The sequence below is a fragment of the Lycium barbarum genome, chromosome 7 (genome assembly GCF_019175385.1).
Source record: "Lycium barbarum isolate Lr01 chromosome 7, ASM1917538v2, whole genome shotgun sequence".
Taxonomy (NCBI): Eukaryota; Viridiplantae; Streptophyta; class Magnoliopsida; order Solanales; family Solanaceae; genus Lycium; species Lycium barbarum.
In genome coordinates this window covers 109,215,219-109,236,905 of record NC_083343.1, presented here as the reverse complement: position 1 = coordinate 109,236,905, position 21,687 = coordinate 109,215,219, and the positions used below count along the sequence as shown (strand labels likewise).

Here is a 21,687-nt window from a genome sequence, read left to right as displayed (position 1 = left end):
AATAGTATTTAAAAATATTTTTTTATGCAATTATTATATTTTCTACAAGTCTTATTCTAAATAGCATTATTATATATATTTTTAAAACCTTAGTAACATTTACAAGCCATTTAAAAAAAAAAAAATTGAAATGCTATATTTGCATCTTTAACCTTAATTAATTAGCCTAAGTTTGATCGGATAATCGTAGTTAACGGATTCTAAAGGATGCCTAACCCCTTCCCTTTAGGATAATCTAGAACCCTTACCTAGAATCACGCTGATTAAGCAGACCATTAACAGAGGTTTAGTTTGACTTTGCCTTAGTTAACATTTAGGTGTCCTAATTCACCAATAAACTAATTAGGTGGTGACTCCTTAAAATAAAATAAAAATAGGAATCACCAATATGTTGTACTTTACTTTAACCTGTTTAAATGGGGTATAATAGCAAGTATATCCATCAGCAAATTCCTCTACCTATCAAGGGAAAATTAATTAAATACTTGAACCTGAATTGATATAAGCAACATATTTTAATTGATTTTATATGTAGCATCATACATTGATTTTCTATTACTCATTTTTCTCTACGTCTCCCATGTTGGTCAAGGTAGTGAGCCCCTGTAAATAAAGGCAAATCATCAACTAGTTCTCTAAACTGGACGGGTCATGCTAGAAGTGTGAAGCATCAAAGACATAAGTTTCTGATATATACTGCATCAACCCAAATAGTCTGATAACTCGATCAACAAGTGAGCCTCGACCACATTCCAACAAAAAATAGGGACTCACGCACGCCATAAATGTCGTCCAACAAAACAAAAGTCAGGAAGGCTCTCAGTTAAGTCATTGGTGTATGACTCCCAAATAAACTACAATATAACAATTCACATAAGCGTTTATGATTATAAAAACTTGAAAAATATACAACCACTAAACATACTTTGTTGTGTCTTACCTAGTCCTCCGTCATCGAATCAAGTGCGTCCCTATAAACTGACAACACATACTTCGTTGTGTCTGTGAATTCTATCCAACTAAAGTGAGTAAACCATCTAGTAGCATGTGGATCATTAGGTAAATTAGTTGGAAATATTTTGCTTGTATCTGTCGGTGTGATTATCCGCGGTCTAAGGACTGTAATTCTCTCCCACACCCAAACTTGGAGTAGTGGGAGGAATCTGGTTATCTCATAATGGATATTCTGGGAGGCTCTACAAAAATTGTGATATAAACGTGCTATGGTCTGTAAGTCCCGATTGTATCGATGTTCGATCCTGAAGCATAGGTAGGTACATAAGCTTTAGCAACCCACCAGATGTATCCACCATCATATCAACAATCATCCAAAACATGTAACATATTGCTTTTTGGTGTACCATCTCTTGTGTTGCCCCGCTCGCATGCGCTTATTAAGCGCTGAGACCTTAAGCCTAGTACATTTAAAGTCTTGAGACTGTGGAGTTAAAATATTCTATTTTAACTTAACTTAAATGGGCTACGGGGAACAAATGGGCCAGACTTTTCAGTCTAATTATTTGAATTAGTATTGATTGAATTTGGAATGAGTCAAACTTATACACTATATGCATACAGTATCAATGTACATAAAAGACACAGTATGCATGCATATACAAGAATTGTGCCTAAAATTTAAGAATACATGTATCTTACTGTAAAATATAAAATATAACTATATTTTGTAAGTATTGAAAAAAACTTCTATAAAGTATAATTATAAAGCATATTCAGTTATATTAGGTTCCACTTGTGAAATTACACTGAGTATTTTGTTGTTATAATCAGTTACATTAGGTGATTTTTCCATCTTTAATTTATCCCAATTTAATTGCATATGTTGTGATCCAAAAAAAAAAAAAAAAAGAGGAAGAAGTAGAAGAGGAGGTTATACTATTTCGCCCCAATAGTAGTCTAAATTAACTTTTCACAACCACTTAACAAACAATAGGAATATCAACTATAATCAATCCCACTTTGCAACGACCGGAAAGCTGAAAGGCGACCATGTCAATACAAGACCAAGCGGCCGTACTTTCACAAATAGCTATGGCGGCTGACGGCGCACTTGTCGGCTTAGCCCTAGCTTACGTGGCAGTACGGAGTATTCTCAAATTCAAAGCCAACTCTTCATCTCTTCACAAAATCGAAAACGCGCCATCGCTAAGTGTATCGGATCTCCGTTCATTACTTTCATCTGATACTTCAAGTCAATCCGACGGTGGTAAGGTTGTGATCGTACGTGGTATTGTAGAGGCGAAATCTGTTGTTGAGGGTAATTGGAAGAGCTTGAGAGCTAATGTTGTTTCTGCTCATAATTCTGCTGAAAAAGGCGTTATATTACAAAGGACTCAAACTGTAATAATTCTTCTATTCTTTTCGCTTTTATTTTAGAGATAATCGTCAAAAACACACCTGAATTTTTTTTATTTTTTTTTAGCGAGTTTCACACCTAAATGGCTAAATTATCAGTTGTTCCCTTTTGCTATGTGAACTATCGATGTCTATATATTAAAACACACTTCAGCTATCATTATTTTCCTTTTCCTAATACATCAACTATTAGCCTGAACTATGGGAAAATTAGGCTCTATGTTTATGTTTGAAAATGTTTATGCCACGTGGCCCATACGTTGAGTTTGTCACTTGATTTAGCTCATATTCGTGTATAAACGCCTTTTATACACTATTATACACTTTATATAAGGTTGATACATTATGTATAATGCTTTTCCCTCGGGTATAATGTTGTATAATATTGTATATTGGGCTATGTGGCGTATATTTTTGAAAATCTCCCAAAAAAACACACACCTCAACTGTTTGTTGTTCCCTTTTTCTACCTGAAAACCCTAACCCTATCAGGTAGGAAAAGTGAACAGATGATAGTTGGGGTGTGAAACTAGCAAAAAAGTTATAGTTGAGGTGTGTTTTTTGACCATTAACTCTTTATTTTAAGTTGTGTTCAAACTTTTTTATGCTCGTTAATTGGGATAAAGGAGCAGGATTACAGTTGTTTGAAACTTGAAAGTCAGTGCTAAATTACTCAATTTATCAGGAATCCTCATCATGCAGTTTCTATTTCATATTCAACTTGTTTGTGCACATTTAACAGTGTATATATGAGAGTACGGAATCCAAATAAGAATTAGGATTAGTGTGACGGTTAGAGTTGGTTGATGGTCAATCTATAATTTTATAAAAAGGGGCAGCCCGGTGCACAAAGAATCTCGTATTAGCTGGGTCCGGGGAAGGGCCGGACCCCAATGGGTGTGACGTAGACAGCCTACCCTAATGCAAGCATTAATGTTATATTTGTTAGTTCTCACAATATTTGATGCATTAGGACTTGCTTTTCTAGATACGTGCTACAACGCTATTTAGTTGTGGTGAAAAAAGACAAGAGATGATGGTTTTCAATTACAATATTTGATTCACTAGGTTCGCATGCTGGTTACAAATGCGCCGCTTGCTCTTGTATTTTGAATAACTTATCCTGCATTCAGTTAAATGTTGATGCTCAATTGAAAGAAAGAGCAATCAATGTTTTGCTTAGCCTGTGATAGACACTCATTAGGTTCGCACGCTGGTTACAATGCGCTGCTTGCTCTTGTATATGTAATAACTTGTCCTGCATTCAGTTAAATGTTGATGGTCAGTCAAAAGAAAGAGCAATCAATGTTATGCTTAGCCCGTGTCCCAGGAATCCCTAGACACGGAGAGAGGACACGAGCTAATCTTTACTAAGAGGAGAAGCTGGTGTAAAGCACAGGGAATGATGTCATGGGCTGAATTCCTGCTTTGCCACATGATCCCTTGGTCGCAGCCAGGGAGTATGTCTTAAAAGACAAATTACTTTTGTAATGAGATGAGTTGAAATATAACTAATTGGATTGTGAGGATTCATATAGCTTATCCAAAGTTGTTTGAAATTGATGCACAGTAGTTTCTGTTGATACATTGTAAAAATCAACAACTGTTATCTACTGCTGATGGACATCCAGTTTTTCGAAGAACTCTTTGAACAGTGTACTTGAAACAGAAACCACTTGCTACTGTTAACCCGGATATATGATCTACAACCAATTCGTTTGCAACCTATGTTTGCCTGCTATCGTTTTGCCAAATTTTGTGCATATCATGTTTTTTTCCCAGTGAATTTTGGCAGAACACTGATGTTCGTTTGCTGTCTTTTTTTAGTGTATCTATAATGAGTGGAGAGGCTTCTTTTGGTGGACTGGTGATCTACATTCAATATTTCCAAGATTCCGGAAGGACCAAGAGTCTTCTTCTTTGAGAATGGTAATGTGAATATTTTCCAGTAACACAAGGCTCTTGAATGTTGCCACTGCTTTTAAGTTTTATTTAACGAGTGAAGCATAAAAAGAAGTATTTTTTTTGATTAAAGCATAAAAAGAAGTATTGAGCCAGTATTGCTAGTCAATATTCTTTTTTTCCATAATTTCTGCTGGTTTTGTGAAAATATTTTTTAGGAAGATATTATCTTTGAGTTTTAGTACTTTATATATCTGGTTTGGCTCATTTCCTTCCACTCTAATTTAACGTTCTCATCTGAGATTTTTATGCTCTCTATTTGACATTCTTGGAGGTATATTGTACTCGTTGATAAGGTAAGGTTCTGAATAGGAAGAATAACAAGGCTGAGATGTCCAGACTGGTTGTTCCTCACATGATCAGATTGTTAACACGAACCATCTCAATTTTAAGGAGCAAGGCTTGAGTGGGTGTTTCTTTAATAAATGGCTTGTAGCGAATGTGTGACAACTTTTCATTTCTCTTTTTCTTTTCTTCTCTCCTATTGGAGCATTGCACTCTTTTCTGGCTTGTGTTTTGGTTGCAAATTTCTCTGCATAAAAAGTCTTTCCTACTTGTTATGTTTTCATCTAGTTAGTACACTCCGTGTTTGTAGCTGCTGTTTGTTTGCCTGCTAAATCAGTGTCGTATAGCTCTCTTTGTTTTCATAATATAAGCTTTTCTGCTTCTCTATCTTCGACTCAGGTTCCTTTTGTTCTTGTTGAAGCTGGGAGGTGGCCACAACCTGAATATGTTAATGTAAACATGGATGGCTCGACGCATCCCCTACCTCTTGTGACAGTTTATCACCACTTGCAGCCTGTAAATGCTACTCCGCTCACTTTCCTCCAAGCGCTCTTTGGTCATCACTATCCTGTGAGTTGAAAAATATGTTGTGTATATGGGCATCTTGACCATTTGTTTGATCGTTTATACAACTTTTAAAGTTTGTCTATCTTCTCGCAACTCATGCAACATACTGTTTTGTGTCACAAAGGTTGGAGTATTGGATGAAGAAAAAATTCTGCCACTCGGAAAAGATGTAACCGCTGTTGGTGTTTGCAGCTCAAAAGATGAGATTTTTGAGATAAAATCGTGCAAGGACCTGCCCTATTTCTTGTAAGGAAGGTTTACAGAGTAGTTCTCTTACTAAGTTGATAAAACATGATGTTCTTTTCATGGGACTTTATGATACGTCATTTTCACCTAGCACTAATTACACAAGTTGTTCTGTAAAAGAGGTTGGCAAATGTCGTTCTCATATTCATTAATTTTTTCCCCAAAATTTCCTCAAATCTCTCTGAATTAAATTGTCTTCTTTGTTGTGCGACTCTAAGTGTGAAGTAAGTCTCCATATCTTATTGGTGAAATTGAGTACTTGATATTCAACAGGTCCTCTTAAAGTATGAATCTGATCATGTATAGAAAGATATACGAGCTGGTTCTGAAAGGAAGGTTAAGAGAGAGATTTCTTAGTGACCTATGAAGAAAAATGCTTTTCTGAATCATAAAAAAATGGTTTAAATGGGAGGATATGAAAATTCCTGAATTTGACTCTGCATTCAGGAATATATTAAATTTTTTCTTAAATACCACATCTACCATTTCGTATGAGCATTATAATTAAGCCATAGCTTCTATTTTTCAGAAACATCAGTCTCGTCTTCTCTTCACTTCTGGTTATAATTATCACAGGCTTTGCAATATTGCTGGGTCATAGTCATCGGGAGATCTATATAACATAACTGACATGAGTTGGTTTCAAAATTTAAAATGAAGTTTTCCGAGATTCCTATGTTTGTGCTCAACCATGATATAACAGTGATTACAATTTTTTGTCAATTCAATTGTGGTAAAATTACCATGAGTTTTGAAGCATTTGTGGGTGATACACTCATTGGTAGGTTTGCATAATAGAGTGCATGCCCTGTCCTGGTGATGATGTTGATTCAACTGATACACATGTAGATATACACAGTAAAGTATTTGCCTGTCTACAAATTGCACGTGTATATATATCTACTTAACACGCACAGGAAGAAAATTCTGCCTGGAGCATGTGGTTCATTTTAAGTTCTACCAATGTGTTGTCTGCATATTTGATGCTTTATATCTTCAAACATACGTTACGTATCTGTTGACTTATATGCTACTTCTCTTGTTCTAAAAATTCTCATGTTCTTTTGTTTCCTGATTAGTTCTTTTGTTGAAATTTGTGAGTGTAACTTTTTACATCTGTAGGTCTGACATGACCAAGGATCAAATGCTGGTTGATCTTGCCTTCAAAACAAGAGTTTTGCTGTGGAGTGGAGTTGTGCTTGGTTCAGTTGCAGTTGGTGTCCTTGGCTATGCTGTTGTGAGGTAAACTAGTTGCTTCTCTCATACACTTAAACTTTTAGCCGTTGTGGATATCATGTCTTAAAAATCTCATTGTTACTCTCTCTCTTTTCTTTTTTGTCTTTTTCTCCTGTCATGAACTGGTGTCGAAGGGAGGTCTCGACAGGACAAACTCCTTTGTTGTTTCATACAGTATTTTACAATTCTGTTTACAGAGCATGAGTTAGGGTTGAATACTAGGAAGCTGCTATTGAGTGGTTTCCTCTGTTAAATAATCAAGTCATCCGCATCTGCGCCCTAAACTTGGTGGAGTCCTTCCCCTACTTCATCTGCAATTTATCTCGTCGACTGCAACAGATGAGTCAACGTAAAACAACTATGACGTGAACTTCAAATCCTACTGGGTTAGAGGGGCTGGTTGATTGATTTGGAATATAGTTGTTGCCATAGCTTGCATGCAATTATTTGATAAATATTACTTTATGGAACTTGTGTGACATAGACAAGTGTACTTGCATTCTATTAAATAGAGGGAGTATAGTTTTATCTTTGATGCGATTGAAGTTTGAGTAGGACCATCGTCATAGATGTGCCAAAAAGAATAATACATTTAGCAACCTTAAGCATGAAAGAATCATCCTTCTGTTTGGATGGGCATTTTTGAGATGAGCAGATATCTTGAAAATTTGGTAATGCATAAGGTGCAAAAACTTACATCTTTTAGATCACCTCCTCTCCCCCCCCCCCCCACCCACCCACCCACCCCCACACACACAAAAAAAAAAAAAAAAAAAAAAAGAAAGGGTAACCCAAGACTAAAAAAACAAATAAGTTGTGGAGACATTCCAGTTTGGAAGGAAAACAAGGTGAAAAGTTTTTGGCATATCTTCTTTTTCCCCATTTTAAAGTTGTCTTTGTTTCATAGTTTTTACAAAAAACTGTTACTCTCAAAACAGAGTAACTGGTAAAATTGTTGCCATGTGACCAGGAGATCACGGGTTCAAGCCGTGGGAACAGCCTCTTGCAGAAATGCAGGGTAAGGCTGCGTACAATAGACCCTTGTGATCCGGCCCTTCCCCAGGCCCCGTGCATAGCGGGAGCTTAGTGCACCGGGCTGCCCTTTTCTTCAAAACTTTGAATTTTGTTTTCAAGGTTTTTGGCCAAAAACTTTTTCATCTTGTTTTGTCAAAACTTGTAAAAAGTTTGGCCAAAAACGTGTTGCCTGCTTTCTTCGAAAATTTTTCAATGACTGTTGATTAACGCAGTGCGTATCTTGTGTTTATGTTGCAAATGACATCCCGATGTTTTCATGATGATAAAGGTTGGGTTGAAGGATTGTTATGTCCAGTTTTTCAAGTGAATAGTTCCTCTGTCTGTTTTAATGGGCTAATCTCTGAAATTGTACAGCAAGCACCTTTTGCTCTTCACAAACTGCAACATGACAGTAATTATGGTTCCTGACTGTATTTAACACTTTAACTTACTTCCGTTGCTTATACTAGCTCGAACAATCCACTACGAGCTGGAAAAAGCATCGAGTTTTCTGAGGATGAGCATAAACCTGTAACTCTAGTTGTGCTGCCTGAAACACCTAACCTCCCATGTGGCATGACTAAAAAGAGCTAAATGAAACTTGTTAATCAGCAGCATCCTTATCAGTATCTAGTGGTCACATTATCTCATTCGTGCTATTTGTTTTAGGAACTGGAATCGATGGAAGCAGTGGAGACACCAGCGGCAGGCCCAGCAACAACGGGATTCTGCAAGCAATGACGCTGATTCGCAGGTCAGTGCTGATGAGGAAACTGAAGATGTTCCCGATGGTCAGTTGTGTGTGATTTGCCTCATGAGGAGGAGGCGTTCAGCATTCGTTCCGTGTGGACATCTGGTATGTTGCCAGCGCTGTGCCTTGTCAGTTGAACGTGATTTAGCACCCAAGTGTCCTTTATGTAGGCAGGTAATTCGTAGTTCTGTAAGGATATATGATTCTTGAGGAGCAAACAGTTATGAGTGATTTTGAGTAGCTCATGCTGGGAAGGTGGTTTTATTTTGTAAAGCATGCAGTGAAAACCGCATTAGATGGTTAACCTATTGGTCCCGAAGTGAGAGGATGGTGATTGATAGAACTGATGGTAGATGCCTTTTGCTGTGCCAAAGGTATGAGATATTAAAATCTAACATGCATGTTGTTTGTGTCTGTACATACATTTTTTGCTGCCTCGTTGTATCCTTAAGTACAATATTCATCATAAATATTGTTGGGAAGAAATCTTGTCAATGTGGTAACTGCCAAAACAGCCAACATTTGTACATTAGCTTCCCCCACTTAAAGTAGTATGCCATGACTTGCTAGGGAGTCATTTTGCTAAAAACTTGTACTAAACAAACTGTTATTTCATCCACTCACACAATCATTACAAATCTATATTCTTTAAGTACATGACCACCTTACCTAGACTCAAATTCTTAAGAAAGTTAACAATTTTTTGACTTGTTGCCTCTGCGAATGACTGATCTAAACCTGTGTCGAAGCATGGCTAATGAAGATTCTTCCAGACACTAGATTTACCAGTAGACTTTTGACTCATTCATTACTTTTCCTTGTGCATCTCATGTTTTGGGATCTATCTTTCCATAATGAACAAAATGAAACAGGTTCTCCTTTCCACCACAGACCCACACAGCCATCCTTCTCATCCACTCTCATCTCCCAGTTGCTGTCATACTTCTTCAACAATGCACGAGCTCTATCAATGGCTTCGTCTCCGAACAACTCCCATTTGAAACCAACAGTCCTCATTCTTTCACACCATTTCTCCTTTCTCTCATTCATCTCTCCCATGTTTGTCAAAGCCTTGGCTGCCTCACCTTCCATCATCCTCCTTCCCTCGCTCTCACGTCCTTTGTAAGCTACACTGGTGGATTCTAAGAATTTCCACAAGTACTCCAGTCGCCTTGAGAATCCTGTTGTAAAGTCCCCGCAACTGTTGCAGCTGCAATCCATATTGTTCTCACTCAAAATCACTCCTTTTGGCTTTAAGCTTTTCAGTGTTCTCAACAACTCTGTCCTCTCGTCTGGATTGTTGTGTTTCAAGTTATGGAGCCTGAACTGGGCACAAATAACCAAGATTTCATCTGAGAATGAATTTATCACTTGGGAATCAAGATTCTGAAGTGGGTAATTCTCCAGTCTGTTGATTTGTAGATTGATGTTAATCGCCTTGGCAAAGGCAAGGAGATGCACTGAAAAGTTGTAACCACCTGGGCCAACTAAAAATGGACTATTTCTTAGTTGAGCGTCTTCTATGGTAGGTGTTATAACTGTCAGACGAACCAATGGTGGCGGCCCGCCTGATCGATGGGTCAACTCCTCAAGCAACGTTGGCCATTGAATACCATGAGAGACTCCAATATCAAGAATGTGCAGGTTCCGGGATGAATCCTGTTTCCCAAGAATTTGGAGTATTGAGGAGTTGGCAATGCTATTGGGTATGCGGAACCAGGGACTGATGTCATTGAAGTTGATCAGTGAGTTCTTGAAGAACTTTGGATTTGTTGAAGCAAAAGTAGTAACACCAGAAGAAGCAGAAGATGTTGAAATTGAGCATGGAATAGAAAGATGATGTGTCAGCGCCTGGAGCCCACGAGCAGCCAACCGATGGTTAGCATCTCCATTTAGTGAGGAAAGCTCGTGCAGAACGTACAACAAATGCTGCACACGGTTCAAATTTCCAGCAGTGATGGCAGCAGCACAAGGGTTGAGTAACTGCTCTGCCCATCTTCCATCTCTGTTGTTACCCTTATTTCCTGTTGACTTGTGTGTTGCTTTCTTGTGTCCTGATTTTTTGGGTTGCACCCGTTTGTCCACAATAACTTCCCCATCATCTGCATTCTTGACCTGACCGTTCTGATTCTTCCGCGACACCTTGGGATTGTAATCAGAATCATTCCCTTTCCTTTTCTTGGATGACTCCAATGGCGGAAGGTGACTTGAAATGATAGGCTCCAAAGGGATAGTGCTCGCAGTTGTGACAAAGAAGCTAGTGTCAAAGGGCGTTAAACTGTTATTGTTGTTGTCGTTGTTTACGTGTATTTCTTGGTTTATATTTTTACTAGGAGCCCACCACGAGTCCTCGAAAAAATCATCGAGGTTATACGGCTCGAAAAAATCATCGAGGCTATGCGGTTCGTCGAGGAACGACTGAATATATGATAAGGGACCAGCCAACCACTCTGAGATGGGATCAGAAGTAGGATAAGGCTCTGGTTCATCAATGGTCATTGTATCACAGATTGAGGAAGAAGGGTGATGGGATAGGATGGCTTGGTGTTGGTGTTGGTGTTTGACCGTTGACTTAATAGAAAGTATGCAAAGTTGGGATATGATAATGATATGTTTGTTAATTGTTATGGTGGCTCGAGTTCCTAAGTGCTAATTCATAGTAATAGTTTGAAATGGAATCAATAGGGACCTTACTATGGGAAGAGAGAGCATGGCATATTTAAAGGGCAAAGGCGTACTGTTATTTGAAAGTTATGGTGTTTTATTGAGATTCCTTTAGGGTATTATAGCCTATTAAGGGTGTGTTTGGCATGATGGAACATGTTGTCATAAAGTTTTCTCGGAAAAGAAGTGATTTCTTGATCTATTTTCTTGTATTTGGTAAGTAAACAAAAATCTTTGAATCCAAGAATATTTGCATATAATTTAGTCAAACACCATGAAAGTGGAGGTGGGATAGGTGGGGTGAAAGGGGATGAGGCGTTTGTTGGGGGTGTTGGGAGGGTGGGTGGAGCTAGTGTACCCAAAGGGAGTTCACCAAACCCCCCTTCGTCGAAAAATTACATTGCTTATATAAGGTCAAAATTAACTTTTATGTATATGTAATAGATGTTGAATCTCTTTTTTCTTTTTCGAATATTTACTTCTTTATATTTTGAATCCCCTTAGTAAAATTTTGCTTTCAACACTAGATGGAGATGTGAAGTTTTGGGGTGAAGGGGGACAATTAACATGAAACCCTACTTATTGATTTGTTTTTCCTATTTCCTTTAGGGAAGTCATTTTCCTAACTTTTAGGAAATTTATTCTCCTAGAACAAATATTTTTCAAATATTTTGACCAAATCAAACACACACATAAAAAAAAATAATAATAATAATAATAAAAAAAAACCTAAATCATTATGTTCATTTGCTTCTCTGATCGACTTATTCTGTGGGGGTGTGACGGTTGTTGGAGTATATTACGAGACACTAATTGCTTTCCAATAACAAGACGGCAATCACTTCATCATCATGATTAAAATAATTATGAGTTTTGTCTGAGATTGCCTCTTCCCCTTAGGTCATTTGATGGTGCATTTTGGCACTTTCGAAGAACCAAATTGACTAACGAACGAACTTGTAGTTGTCAATTCCGATTTGGTGTATGCTTTTTTTTCCTCAAAACCAACAGTAATCGTTGGTAAATATGCTTCAGCCGTTCCAATTTAGTTATCATGTTTCATTTCTCGTCGAACTGTATAAATTTTGATTAAATTTCTAAAATGTACTCCCTCCATCTCATATCATAGTTGTTACATCTCTTTTGCGCGCCTCTTCAGAAATTCTAAATGAAAATTTAAAAAAAATAATAATTTAACCCTTATTGCTATTCATAAACCAGACTAAGTCAATCCTATTTTGGTATTTGAACAATCATACATCAATCAATAGAATTATTTGAACTCTTCAATTTTATAATTTCTATGAAATGTAATCAATATTCTTTATTTTCAAGAACAATTAATATAACAAGGTCTTACGGCATGATCACTATATTTTTGATATTTCTTTATCTCTCTTCGGCTAAAAACTCTTTTTTTGACCTATATTCCTGATTACGAATCAAGAAGCCTTTATCAACAAGAGTAAGCTCTTCCTTTCGTGAAATTTGGAAAATACAACGAATTTCTTCTTGTCTTAGGTATATAATTTTAAATTTAAATATAGATAATAGAGTCGAGTGGATGATATGTGGTGTGGTAGACTTGTTCGTTTAGTCAACAAGAGGTACTTAAGTCGACATAACTCCATGTATATGTTCTTTGGAGCTAGAATCAATCAATGAAATGAACTAATGGTAAGCCTAAGGCGACGAACACTTGGGTAATATGGAAAAAAAAATTAATTCTATTTTGATTTTATCAAATGACAAGTATTTTGGGATAAGTGTTTTTGCTAATCTTGTGGGATTACTTGTGGGATTTCACTAGGCATGTTGTTGTTGTTTATTTTTAGTAATCTTAACATGGGACAGAGGTAGTATTATTTTCATCAATAGACATGAGAAAAGTTGTGACTTTTATTACTTTTTGTATAGTTTCTAAGTATTTAAACTTTAATTGTAAATATTGAGTAGATCTGATTCAATTTAATTTTGAACATTAGTTAATTGACGATCAAAAGACGAAACATAACAATTAATTTCAGACAACAGGAGTACCATTTGATGATCTTTGTTTGAGGTCCACCAAAATGCATTCTTCATTTTTGGCACTATTCATTACAAGAGTTGTTATAACGATTGCTTTATCTTTTTAGCGTAGGATCCAAAAACAATACTGTGTATTACATGTCACTCAATTATATGCATGAAATTCTTTAAATAGAGTTATCTCAAAGAAAAAATTTGTATCCTCAGATGTTTGACAGGAAGGAAAATACTTTTCATTCCCGAAAAATGTTTTCTAAAAGAATAAGTAAATTTCTTATTTATTTTGTTAGTGTGTGTTAAGTAAACAGAAAATACTATTAAAAAATATTTGTATATAATCTAGGTAAATATTACGGGGTGTGGGTAGTGGAGGAGGGGGCTTTGGTTGGGGAGGGCTGAGGATGGGATAAGGTGTGATTAGATAGATGAATTTTCAATTTTCTCATTTTTAGTTGGTCAAAACCTTTTGAAAAACGTTTTCTCCATGGAAACTCCTTAAAAGTAAAAACAAACGACTTACCTCGTAAATAGGGAAAACAAGTTCAATAAGTGGCATTACAGGTTAATTATCTCGCTTCATCCCCAACACTTCACCGGCCTCTCACCCTCACTCCTATTCACCCTCTGCACCCCCAACTCACGCCTTGTATCCTTTCCACCCCCACCCACCCTACCTTTTACCCTTATGGTGTTTGCCAAACTTATATATAGATGTTTTTGGGATAATATTTTTTATTTATTTACCAAATACAAGAAAATAAGAAAATAAGCCAAAAGTTATTCCCTTCGTTTCAAAATGTTTGTCTTACTTTCTTTATTATAAGTCCGTTTAAAAAGGAATGTCTCTTTTCTTTTTTAGCAATTTCTTAATATTAACTTTCCACGTGACATGTTTAAGACCACAACATTAAAGAACATTTTGGTACATTGTACACATCATTCATTTAAGATCAAAAGATTCAAAAAATTTCTTTATTTTCTAAATTTCGTGCCAAGTCAAAATCATACAAACATTTTGAGACGGATGGTGTACTTATTTTCCTGAAAAACTTTGTTGGAAAACATTTTCGTTCGTACCAAATGCACCTTTAGTAAATACCATTGATAATCTTTGTTAGAGATCCACCAAAATAATAGTGCATTTTGGACACTATTCATAATTCAATCTTACAGGTGTTATATAGGATCCAAAAACAATACTGTGTCTTACATGTCAATTATATGCGTGAAATTTTTAAAATACACCTTGCTCTGTCTCAAAGGTTAAAAAAATTATATTCAAAGTGTGACCGACCGACAGAGGGGACCAATGGGGTGGGTTCAAATAATCTTAACTTTTTCTGGTTAAATCATATATATGGGCGTAAATTTCTTGGAAGGCTTAATACATTGACTACTTTTTAAAATTGCTAGTAAATTTTATTAAGACACTCGAACTACGACATGTTTCAATTCAACACTTAAAATACAAGATAAAATGTTACTTTTAAATACTTTTGTCTCAAAATTTTATAAAGGTTTATGCACGTGCTTTCAGATACTCATTACGTAAATAAGTTTACCCCTTAAAATATGTCATCTCCCTTAATTATATCAATTGCCCTCAATAAGCCGTTATACGAGAGGTTTGTTCCAATTGAGACTGATGTTTATAATTAAAGTAGGTGACATATATTTTATGGTTAACTTAATTTGAAAGTGTCTAATATGAACATTTTATCACATATTCAGATGCTAAATTGAAATATGTTGTAGTTCGAGTGTCTAAATGAAACGTGAGACACCTCGAGTAAAGAACTCATTCACTGTATCAGAATTATTCAGTACTCTTAGGCTTGTATGTTCGCTACTTCATCATCAGTATTCTCAGTCTCAGGTTTAATACAATTGAACTGCCTGAGGAACATGTTCATTGAGATGTGCAGTTAGTTAACTAATTATTGATTAGTTAGTTAGGAGAATCAGTTAGCTAAAAACTGTGTAAGAGGATACAAGGTGTATAAAAGGGTGAATGTGTATTCAATTGAACAGAGAGCTACAGAAAAAAAAATATTTTTACATTTCTTTCATAATAGCTTCCCTCCTCTTCTTGTTTCTGCGTTTAATCACAGCTAGGTCATAATTGAGCTTGCATGTGATGAATTCATGGTGGAATCCACAATTTAACAATGTCTCACGGGTTTTTTTTTTCTTGAACTAAACACGTACGTGAAAATATATTATTTTTATATCATATTATTTTATGTTTAAATTATCTCGTCTTAAAGCTTAAATTCTAAGAATGAAATAACAACAATATACTCAATGTAATCTCAAGTGGAGTTCAGGGAGAGACCTTACGCCCATCTTTATGAGGTAGAGAGGTTATTTCCGATAGACCCTCGGCTCAAAACCCGTAATTTGCTATACAAGATAAAATTATTTAGTATGAGAATGAAATGAACCCGAATAAAATGGAATGAGTAAAGAGGATTCATATAGCCGCATAAACAAAATTCATTACATCAGCCAATAAAATCCATGATAGCAAGTACCCTGTGAAATTGATTGAGGTGCACGCAAGCTGATCTGGACATCACCATTATAAAAAATAATGCTATGATTATACCAGAATAGGGTTTAAATCATAGCTGATTCATCAGTCATCCATTAGAGCTTCTTCACTTTCCGAAAATCCTTAAATAAGGCAATATCTGGGATGCTGAAATTACTTCCCAATTTGCAAAAACAAAGCGACTTGCAAGCGGATAAATTATAATTGCATGCTTTTTTACCTTGTTATTTTTTTAATTTTAATTTCCTACATCTCTATATCTTTAGAGGCTGGAATAAGCAAGAGGGATATACAAAATAGAGGAGTATTATCTCCCTGCACATACTCAGAATGGAACAAGTTCCTTTCTATCATAATAGTAGAATTTCAGCATAGCTCAAAAAAGAAAAATTAAATCGAAAGGACCAGGAACCTTTCCTAGTCAAGTCACCTGTACAACACCAAGGAACATCAACATTATAAACTCTATACATGTTTCAATCTAAAACAAAAGAATTCTTCTGTATTTTCCTTCAGAATGAAGGTAGCTGGAACTTATCCATTTTCTCTCTCCCTTAGCCTTCCTGGGAAGAAATTGCATGCTTCAATGCATCAAATTAACTGATTTCAAGAGCTTAAAATTCATACTATTTCTGTTATATACCAGACCTCAAAACCCTAATTCCTAAAACTCAAATCACCATATATTTTAGCTCCGACAGAGTCAAGCTTTTCACGATTCTTCGTAACAGAAATAAGAGCAAAACTAAATGTAGATAAACAAATACAGTTAAACCTCTCTATAGTAGCACCGTTAGTACGAAATGTTTTTGCTGCTACAGTGAATGACTGTTATACACTTATAACAACATTGATATTTAAAACAACATTTTGCAGCTATAGGCAAAAAAAGATCCATAAAACCTAATTTTTCATTTTTAATTGTCAAATTCTAAGATTAACCATATTTTGTATAACGAATGAAAATTTTTTAATGATGGAAATATATATATATATATAATATTCTTGTCAAAAGTAGTGTATTAAAGTATCAAAATATTTTGTCAAAATCTCTAGACCTTTATTGATAATCTTAGAGAATCTATTTTCATAATGATGATTAATCACTATATTACCAAAAAAAAAAATGAAAATCGTTATAGAGGGGTAATTTATAAAGAGTGTACTGTTATAAGATGATTGTTGCTATTATAGGTAAAAAAAAAAAAAAAAAAAAATAAGAGAGATAATGGTAAAGAACACACCTCAAGTATTACTTTTTTGTGAGTTTTTCTACCTAAACTATTAGGTGTTTGCGTTTCCTACCTGAACTATCACCAACTATTTATTAAAACACTTGAACTATTAAGTGTTTGTGTTTCATACTTAAACTATCACCAACTATTTATCAAAACACACTTCGACTAGTATCTGATGTTGCTGGAAACTCACAAAAAAGTGACACCTGTTTTGGACCATTATCTCTCAATTTTTTTAAAAAAAAAATTCCAATTAATTCCTTTAGTTATCCGCGTAGAGTGCCATTTGACACCATTTTGAAAATAAAAAAAATGTACACCACACACCATCAAATACTAGTCGAGTTTGGTTTTTACCATTATCTCTTAAAAAAACTATTATAGAGAGATAAAATATAATATAAAAAATCAATTCCGGAAAAATTTGATTGTTATAGAGAGACATTATTATATGAGGATGTCCTTAAAGAAAGGTCTAACTGTGTATATTCAGATAGAAACTTTTAAACAAAAGATCACAACTAAAAATACAATAAAACTATTAAAACTTTCGAAGGCTAGCTTTATATTATAAGGAAGAAAATATGAAAAAAGAGATAAGGTATAAATCGTTGTGGAGGTAGTCGCCGGCGGCGGAGAGGAGAGGACTTACCGGAGAAGAGTGAATGTGGCAGCGTCACAGCTGCACTTGGGCTTCCAAACGCAAGCATTTCTATTTACTTATTTTATGTCATATAGGTCACGGTTCAAGCGGTAAAAGCAGTCACTGTTGCTTGCATTAGGGTAAGTTATCTACATGACATTTTTTGGGATACGACCCTTTCCCAAACCCTGCTAACGCTAGGGGTGGAGCTAGATAGGGTTGAGAGGTTCATCCGAACCTCCTTCGCGAAAAATTACACTTTATATATATGGTTAAAGTTATTTTCAATGTATTTATAGTACATGTTGAACTCTTTGACTTCTTTGTAGATTTACTTATTCATATTTTAAACCCTCCATTAAAAATCTTTAACCCCGCTATTAACAAAGGCAAAATATTTTATGCACCAGCCTTTTAAAAATGACAATATACTAGTGCAATGGGATTTTGTCCTTTGCAAAGAATGTCTAATAAAAATGCTTATTAGCCATGGTTCGTAAACGTGTTAGATAATCAAAGGATATTATATGTGCACGGTACACAAACAATGAATCAGAAACTGTGGGGACAAGAAGAGAATATTTGCCTCTTATCTTTTTCCATTTAGTGAATCAAGACAACCACTTCTCAATCACAATAATTTTTAAATGAGGAGAAGATCTATCTGCATCTTAGATAGTAATAGACTGTAGGAGAAGTATATGTTTTGTAGATGTGACACAATCAATTAGTTTTTAGAACTCGATTAGTTCATTAGAAGTAGTTAATAAGTACTAGTTAACAAGTACTAAGTGTTGAAAAATATTTTTAGGTGCTAAAGTAAATTTTAAATAAACAATTACGTATTGGATAAAAGTGCTGAAACTAATAGTGATAAGCAATTAGCATGTTTTATAAAAAGGTGCTAATAAACACTTTTTCTGTTAAAGCCTGGAAATGTCGTAAAGTCTATTTTTTTAAAAATACTATAAATTTAAAAGTATTTTTACATAAAAAGATCAACAACAACATACTCAATGAATCCCACAATGTGGGGTCTGGGGAGGGTAGAGTGTACGCAGACCTTACCCCTGCCTTAGGTAGGGAGTCTGTTTCCTGAAGACCCTTGGCTCAAGAAAAGGCATAGGAAAGGTTAGATACGGGCATACAATTCAACGCAATTATGAAAATGAAAACAACGAAAGTGAATAAGCCATGATAAACCATTCTGTGCAAACAGATACTCGCAGAAATCAAGGGACAAGAAACTAAAGATCAATGCAGCTACTCGCAAGAAAGGATAAACGCGACTACCTCTTAGCCTTCTACCCTGATCTGAGTCTTCCATACCCTCCTATCTAAGGTCATGTCCTCGATAAGCTGGAGATGCGTCATGTCCTGTCTAATCACCTCTCCCCAATACTTCTTCGGCCTACCTCTATCTCTTCTGAAACCGTCCATAGCCAGCCTCTCGCACCTCCGCACTGAGGCATTTGTATCTCTCCGCATCACATGCCCAAACCATCTCAACCTCGCTTCCCGCATCTTGTCCTCCATCGAGGCTACTCCTACTTTGTCTCGCATAACTTCATTCCTAATCCTATCGCTCCTAGTGTTCCCACACATCCATTGCAGCATTCTCATTTCCGCTACTTTCATCTTCTGAACGTGAGACTTCTTGACTGGCCAACACTCCGTCCCATACAACATAGTCAGTCCAACCACCATTTTATATAACTTTCCTTTAAGTTTTGGTGGCACGTTCTTGTCGCACAACACTCCGGAGGCAAGCCTTCATTTCATCCACCCTACACCAATACGATGTGTGATGTCATCATCAATCTCCCAATTTCCTTGTATAATAGACCCAAGATACTTGAAGCTATCTACCTTCTGTATGACCTGGGTGCCAAGCTTCACGTCCACGTCAGCCTCATGCACTACATCACTGAACTTGCACTCCAAGTACTCCGTTTTGGTCCTACTCAACTTGAACCCTTTAGACTCTAGGGTTTGTCTCCAAACCTCCAACTTAGCGTTAACTCTGTTGCGAGTCTCGTCAATCAGGACTATGTCATCCGCGAATAACATACACCATGGCGCCTCACCTTGAATTTGTTGCGTCAATCCATCCAACACCAAGGAAAATAAAATGGGCTAAGAGCTGATCCCTGGTGCAACCCCATCATAACCGGGAAGTGCTTCGAGTCTCCTCTCATAGTCTTTACCCTGGTCTTGGCCCCATCATACATGCCCTTGATCGCCCTAATGTACGCCACAGGGACACCTCTAGCCTCCAAGCATCTCCATAGAACCTCTCTCGGCACTTTGTTGTATGCCTTTTCTAGGTCGATGAACACCATGTGCAAGTCCCTCTTCCTCTTCCTATACTGCTCCACCAGTCTCCGTACAAGATGACTAGCTTCTGTAGTAGAGCGCCCCGGCATGAATTCGAACTGGTTCTCTGAAATAGACACGTCTCTCCGCACCCTCATGTCCACCACCGTTTCCGACACTTTCATAGTGTGGCTTAGCAGCTTGATCCCTCTATAGTTGTTGCAACTTTGAATGTCGCCCTTGTTCTTGTACAATGGAATCATTGTACTGCATCGCCATTCTTCGGGCATCTTAGCCGTCTTAAAGATGACATTAAATAACTGAGTCAACCACTCCAAACCTGCCCTGCCTGCAGCCTTCCAAAATTCTCCAGGAATCTCGTCTGGCCCTGTCGCTCTTCCCCTACTCATCCTACGAACAGCACCCTTAACTTCCTCAATCTTTATACTCCTACAATATCCAAAATCACGACACCTCTCGGAGTACTCAAAATCTCCCAACATAATGTCTCTATCCCCTTCGTCGTTCAAGAGTTTATGGAAGTATGACTGCCATCTCTGTCTAATTAGAGTGTCCTCCACCAGTACCTTGCCATCCTCATCCTTGATGCACTTCACCTGATCCAAGTCATGCGCCCTCCTCTCCCTCGCCTTGGCTAGTCGATAAAAAGACCGAATAACAAAAATAGAATAGAAAATATTTATACATTATGTTTTAGGAAGAATATTTTGGAGATTACAAAAAAAGTTAGGAATAAAATTGTAGAAGTTTTGGTCAAACTCAAAGCTAATAAGCTACATAACATTATAAGTTAGGGGTAACTAAATTATGAATTTTAACTGATTTTGATTTATAACCGCTTTTGGTATTACCAAAGTGTATGTAACTCAAAAGTGTGTATAAACTAGTTTTATCAACTTATAAGCTTAGCCAAACTTCTTTTTGTTGTCTACTGCTCAAGTTTAAACGAATTAGGTTATAACACGATTGTTGGCACGCACGACTCAACGGATTGACCTGAAATGGCCCTAATTATCAAGTCAAATAACATAATTCAACATATCTAAATGCAACTCAATACAAAATCAAATTTTAAAGATTAAAACTTATGTAAATTTGATTTAAGCAAATAATTTGATAAAAATACATTAGTTCATATTTTTTCTTCAAAAAGTAAAAAGTAAAAATAAAGGAGGAGAGACTAGGTTATATTGAGCGAATTAGATTATGTAATTGACCTATTTTAACTCCATTCGTTTTGCCCAGACAAACTTCGGACGGATTTAATCATGACTTATTTATTAAGAGAAATATCACTACTTGCCACGTCTCTATCTCACAAGATTATAGGCTCATTAGTCATTGCCATCAAATAATTACCTAAAGATTTCTGAAAGATCCAATGAAGAAAAAGAAAGGAGAGAATAAAATAACCAAGTGTTGAACATGATTGGCATGGAGCTCTCAACCACTGAAAAGTGGACCCGAAGCTTTTTTAACCCAAAAAATAACTTTTGGAACCAAACTAATCCTTTAAAAAAAAAACCAAACTAGGCTTCACGCACAGAATCTGTGCGTGAAAGGACCAAACTGTAACTTTTTAAGTTTGGCCTTTCACGCACAAATTCTGTGGGTGAAAGGGGTACCCTTTTTTTTCTTTTTTTAAGCTATCAAAATCGCGTTTTTTCATACTTTGGGCAAAGATTAGTCATGTTTCAAAACCCCGAAATATCAATATATTATATAGAACTTAATATATTTTTTTGCATACAATAACGTCGGCTCATTACATCAAGTATATCTAAAC

At 36.2% G+C, this 21,687-nt stretch overlaps 2 protein-coding genes across 3 annotated transcripts; one reads left to right on the top strand and one right to left on the bottom strand.

Annotated features, from left to right (window-relative positions):
* The first annotated feature begins 1,869 nt into the window (after positions 1 to 1,869).
* LOC132603749 (E3 ubiquitin-protein ligase SPL2) lies at positions 1,870 to 8,920 on the top strand. 2 transcript variants are annotated; one of them, XM_060316948.1, is made up of 7 exons: positions 1,870 to 2,358; positions 4,201 to 4,302; positions 5,020 to 5,190; positions 5,312 to 5,433; positions 6,556 to 6,675; positions 8,353 to 8,608; positions 8,709 to 8,920. In XM_060316948.1, the coding sequence occupies exons 1-7, from the start codon at positions 2,008 to 2,010 to the stop codon at positions 8,736 to 8,738; spliced, it is 1,152 nt and encodes a 383-aa protein (XP_060172931.1). In that variant the 5' UTR covers positions 1,870 to 2,007; the 3' UTR covers positions 8,739 to 8,920. The 2 variants fall into 2 exon arrangements, with proteins under 2 accessions (XP_060172931.1, XP_060172930.1); XM_060316947.1 differs by having other exon boundaries at positions 1,872 to 2,358; positions 8,353 to 8,920.
* A 57-nt stretch (positions 8,921 to 8,977) lies between these two features.
* Positions 8,978 to 11,187, bottom strand: LOC132603748 (protein NODULATION SIGNALING PATHWAY 1-like). The gene has a single exon (XM_060316946.1). It carries the CDS (start codon positions 10,931 to 10,933, stop codon positions 9,236 to 9,238), a length of 1,698 nt encoding a protein of 565 aa, XP_060172929.1. The 5' UTR covers positions 10,934 to 11,187; the 3' UTR covers positions 8,978 to 9,235.
* Between the last annotated feature and the right edge of the window lie 10,500 nt (positions 11,188 to 21,687).

What these genes read in the sequence shown, in the direction of transcription:
- LOC132603749 (XM_060316947.1), top strand. Translation starts at nt 2,008, where the DNA reads ATGTCAATACAAGACCAAGCGGCCGTACTTTCACAAATAGCTATGGCG. An exon ending in TATTACAAAGGACTCAAACT is followed by an intron (nt 2,359 to 4,200) that starts GTAATAATTCTT and finishes GTCTTTTTTTAG; the next exon opens with TGTATCTATAATGAGTGGAG. An exon ending in AAGGACCTGCCCTATTTCTT is followed by an intron (nt 5,434 to 6,555) that starts GTAAGGAAGGTT and finishes TTACATCTGTAG; the next exon opens with GTCTGACATGACCAAGGATC.
- LOC132603748 (XM_060316946.1), bottom strand. Translation starts at nt 10,933, where the DNA reads ATGACCATTGATGAACCAGAGCCTTATCCTACTTCTGATCCCATCTCA.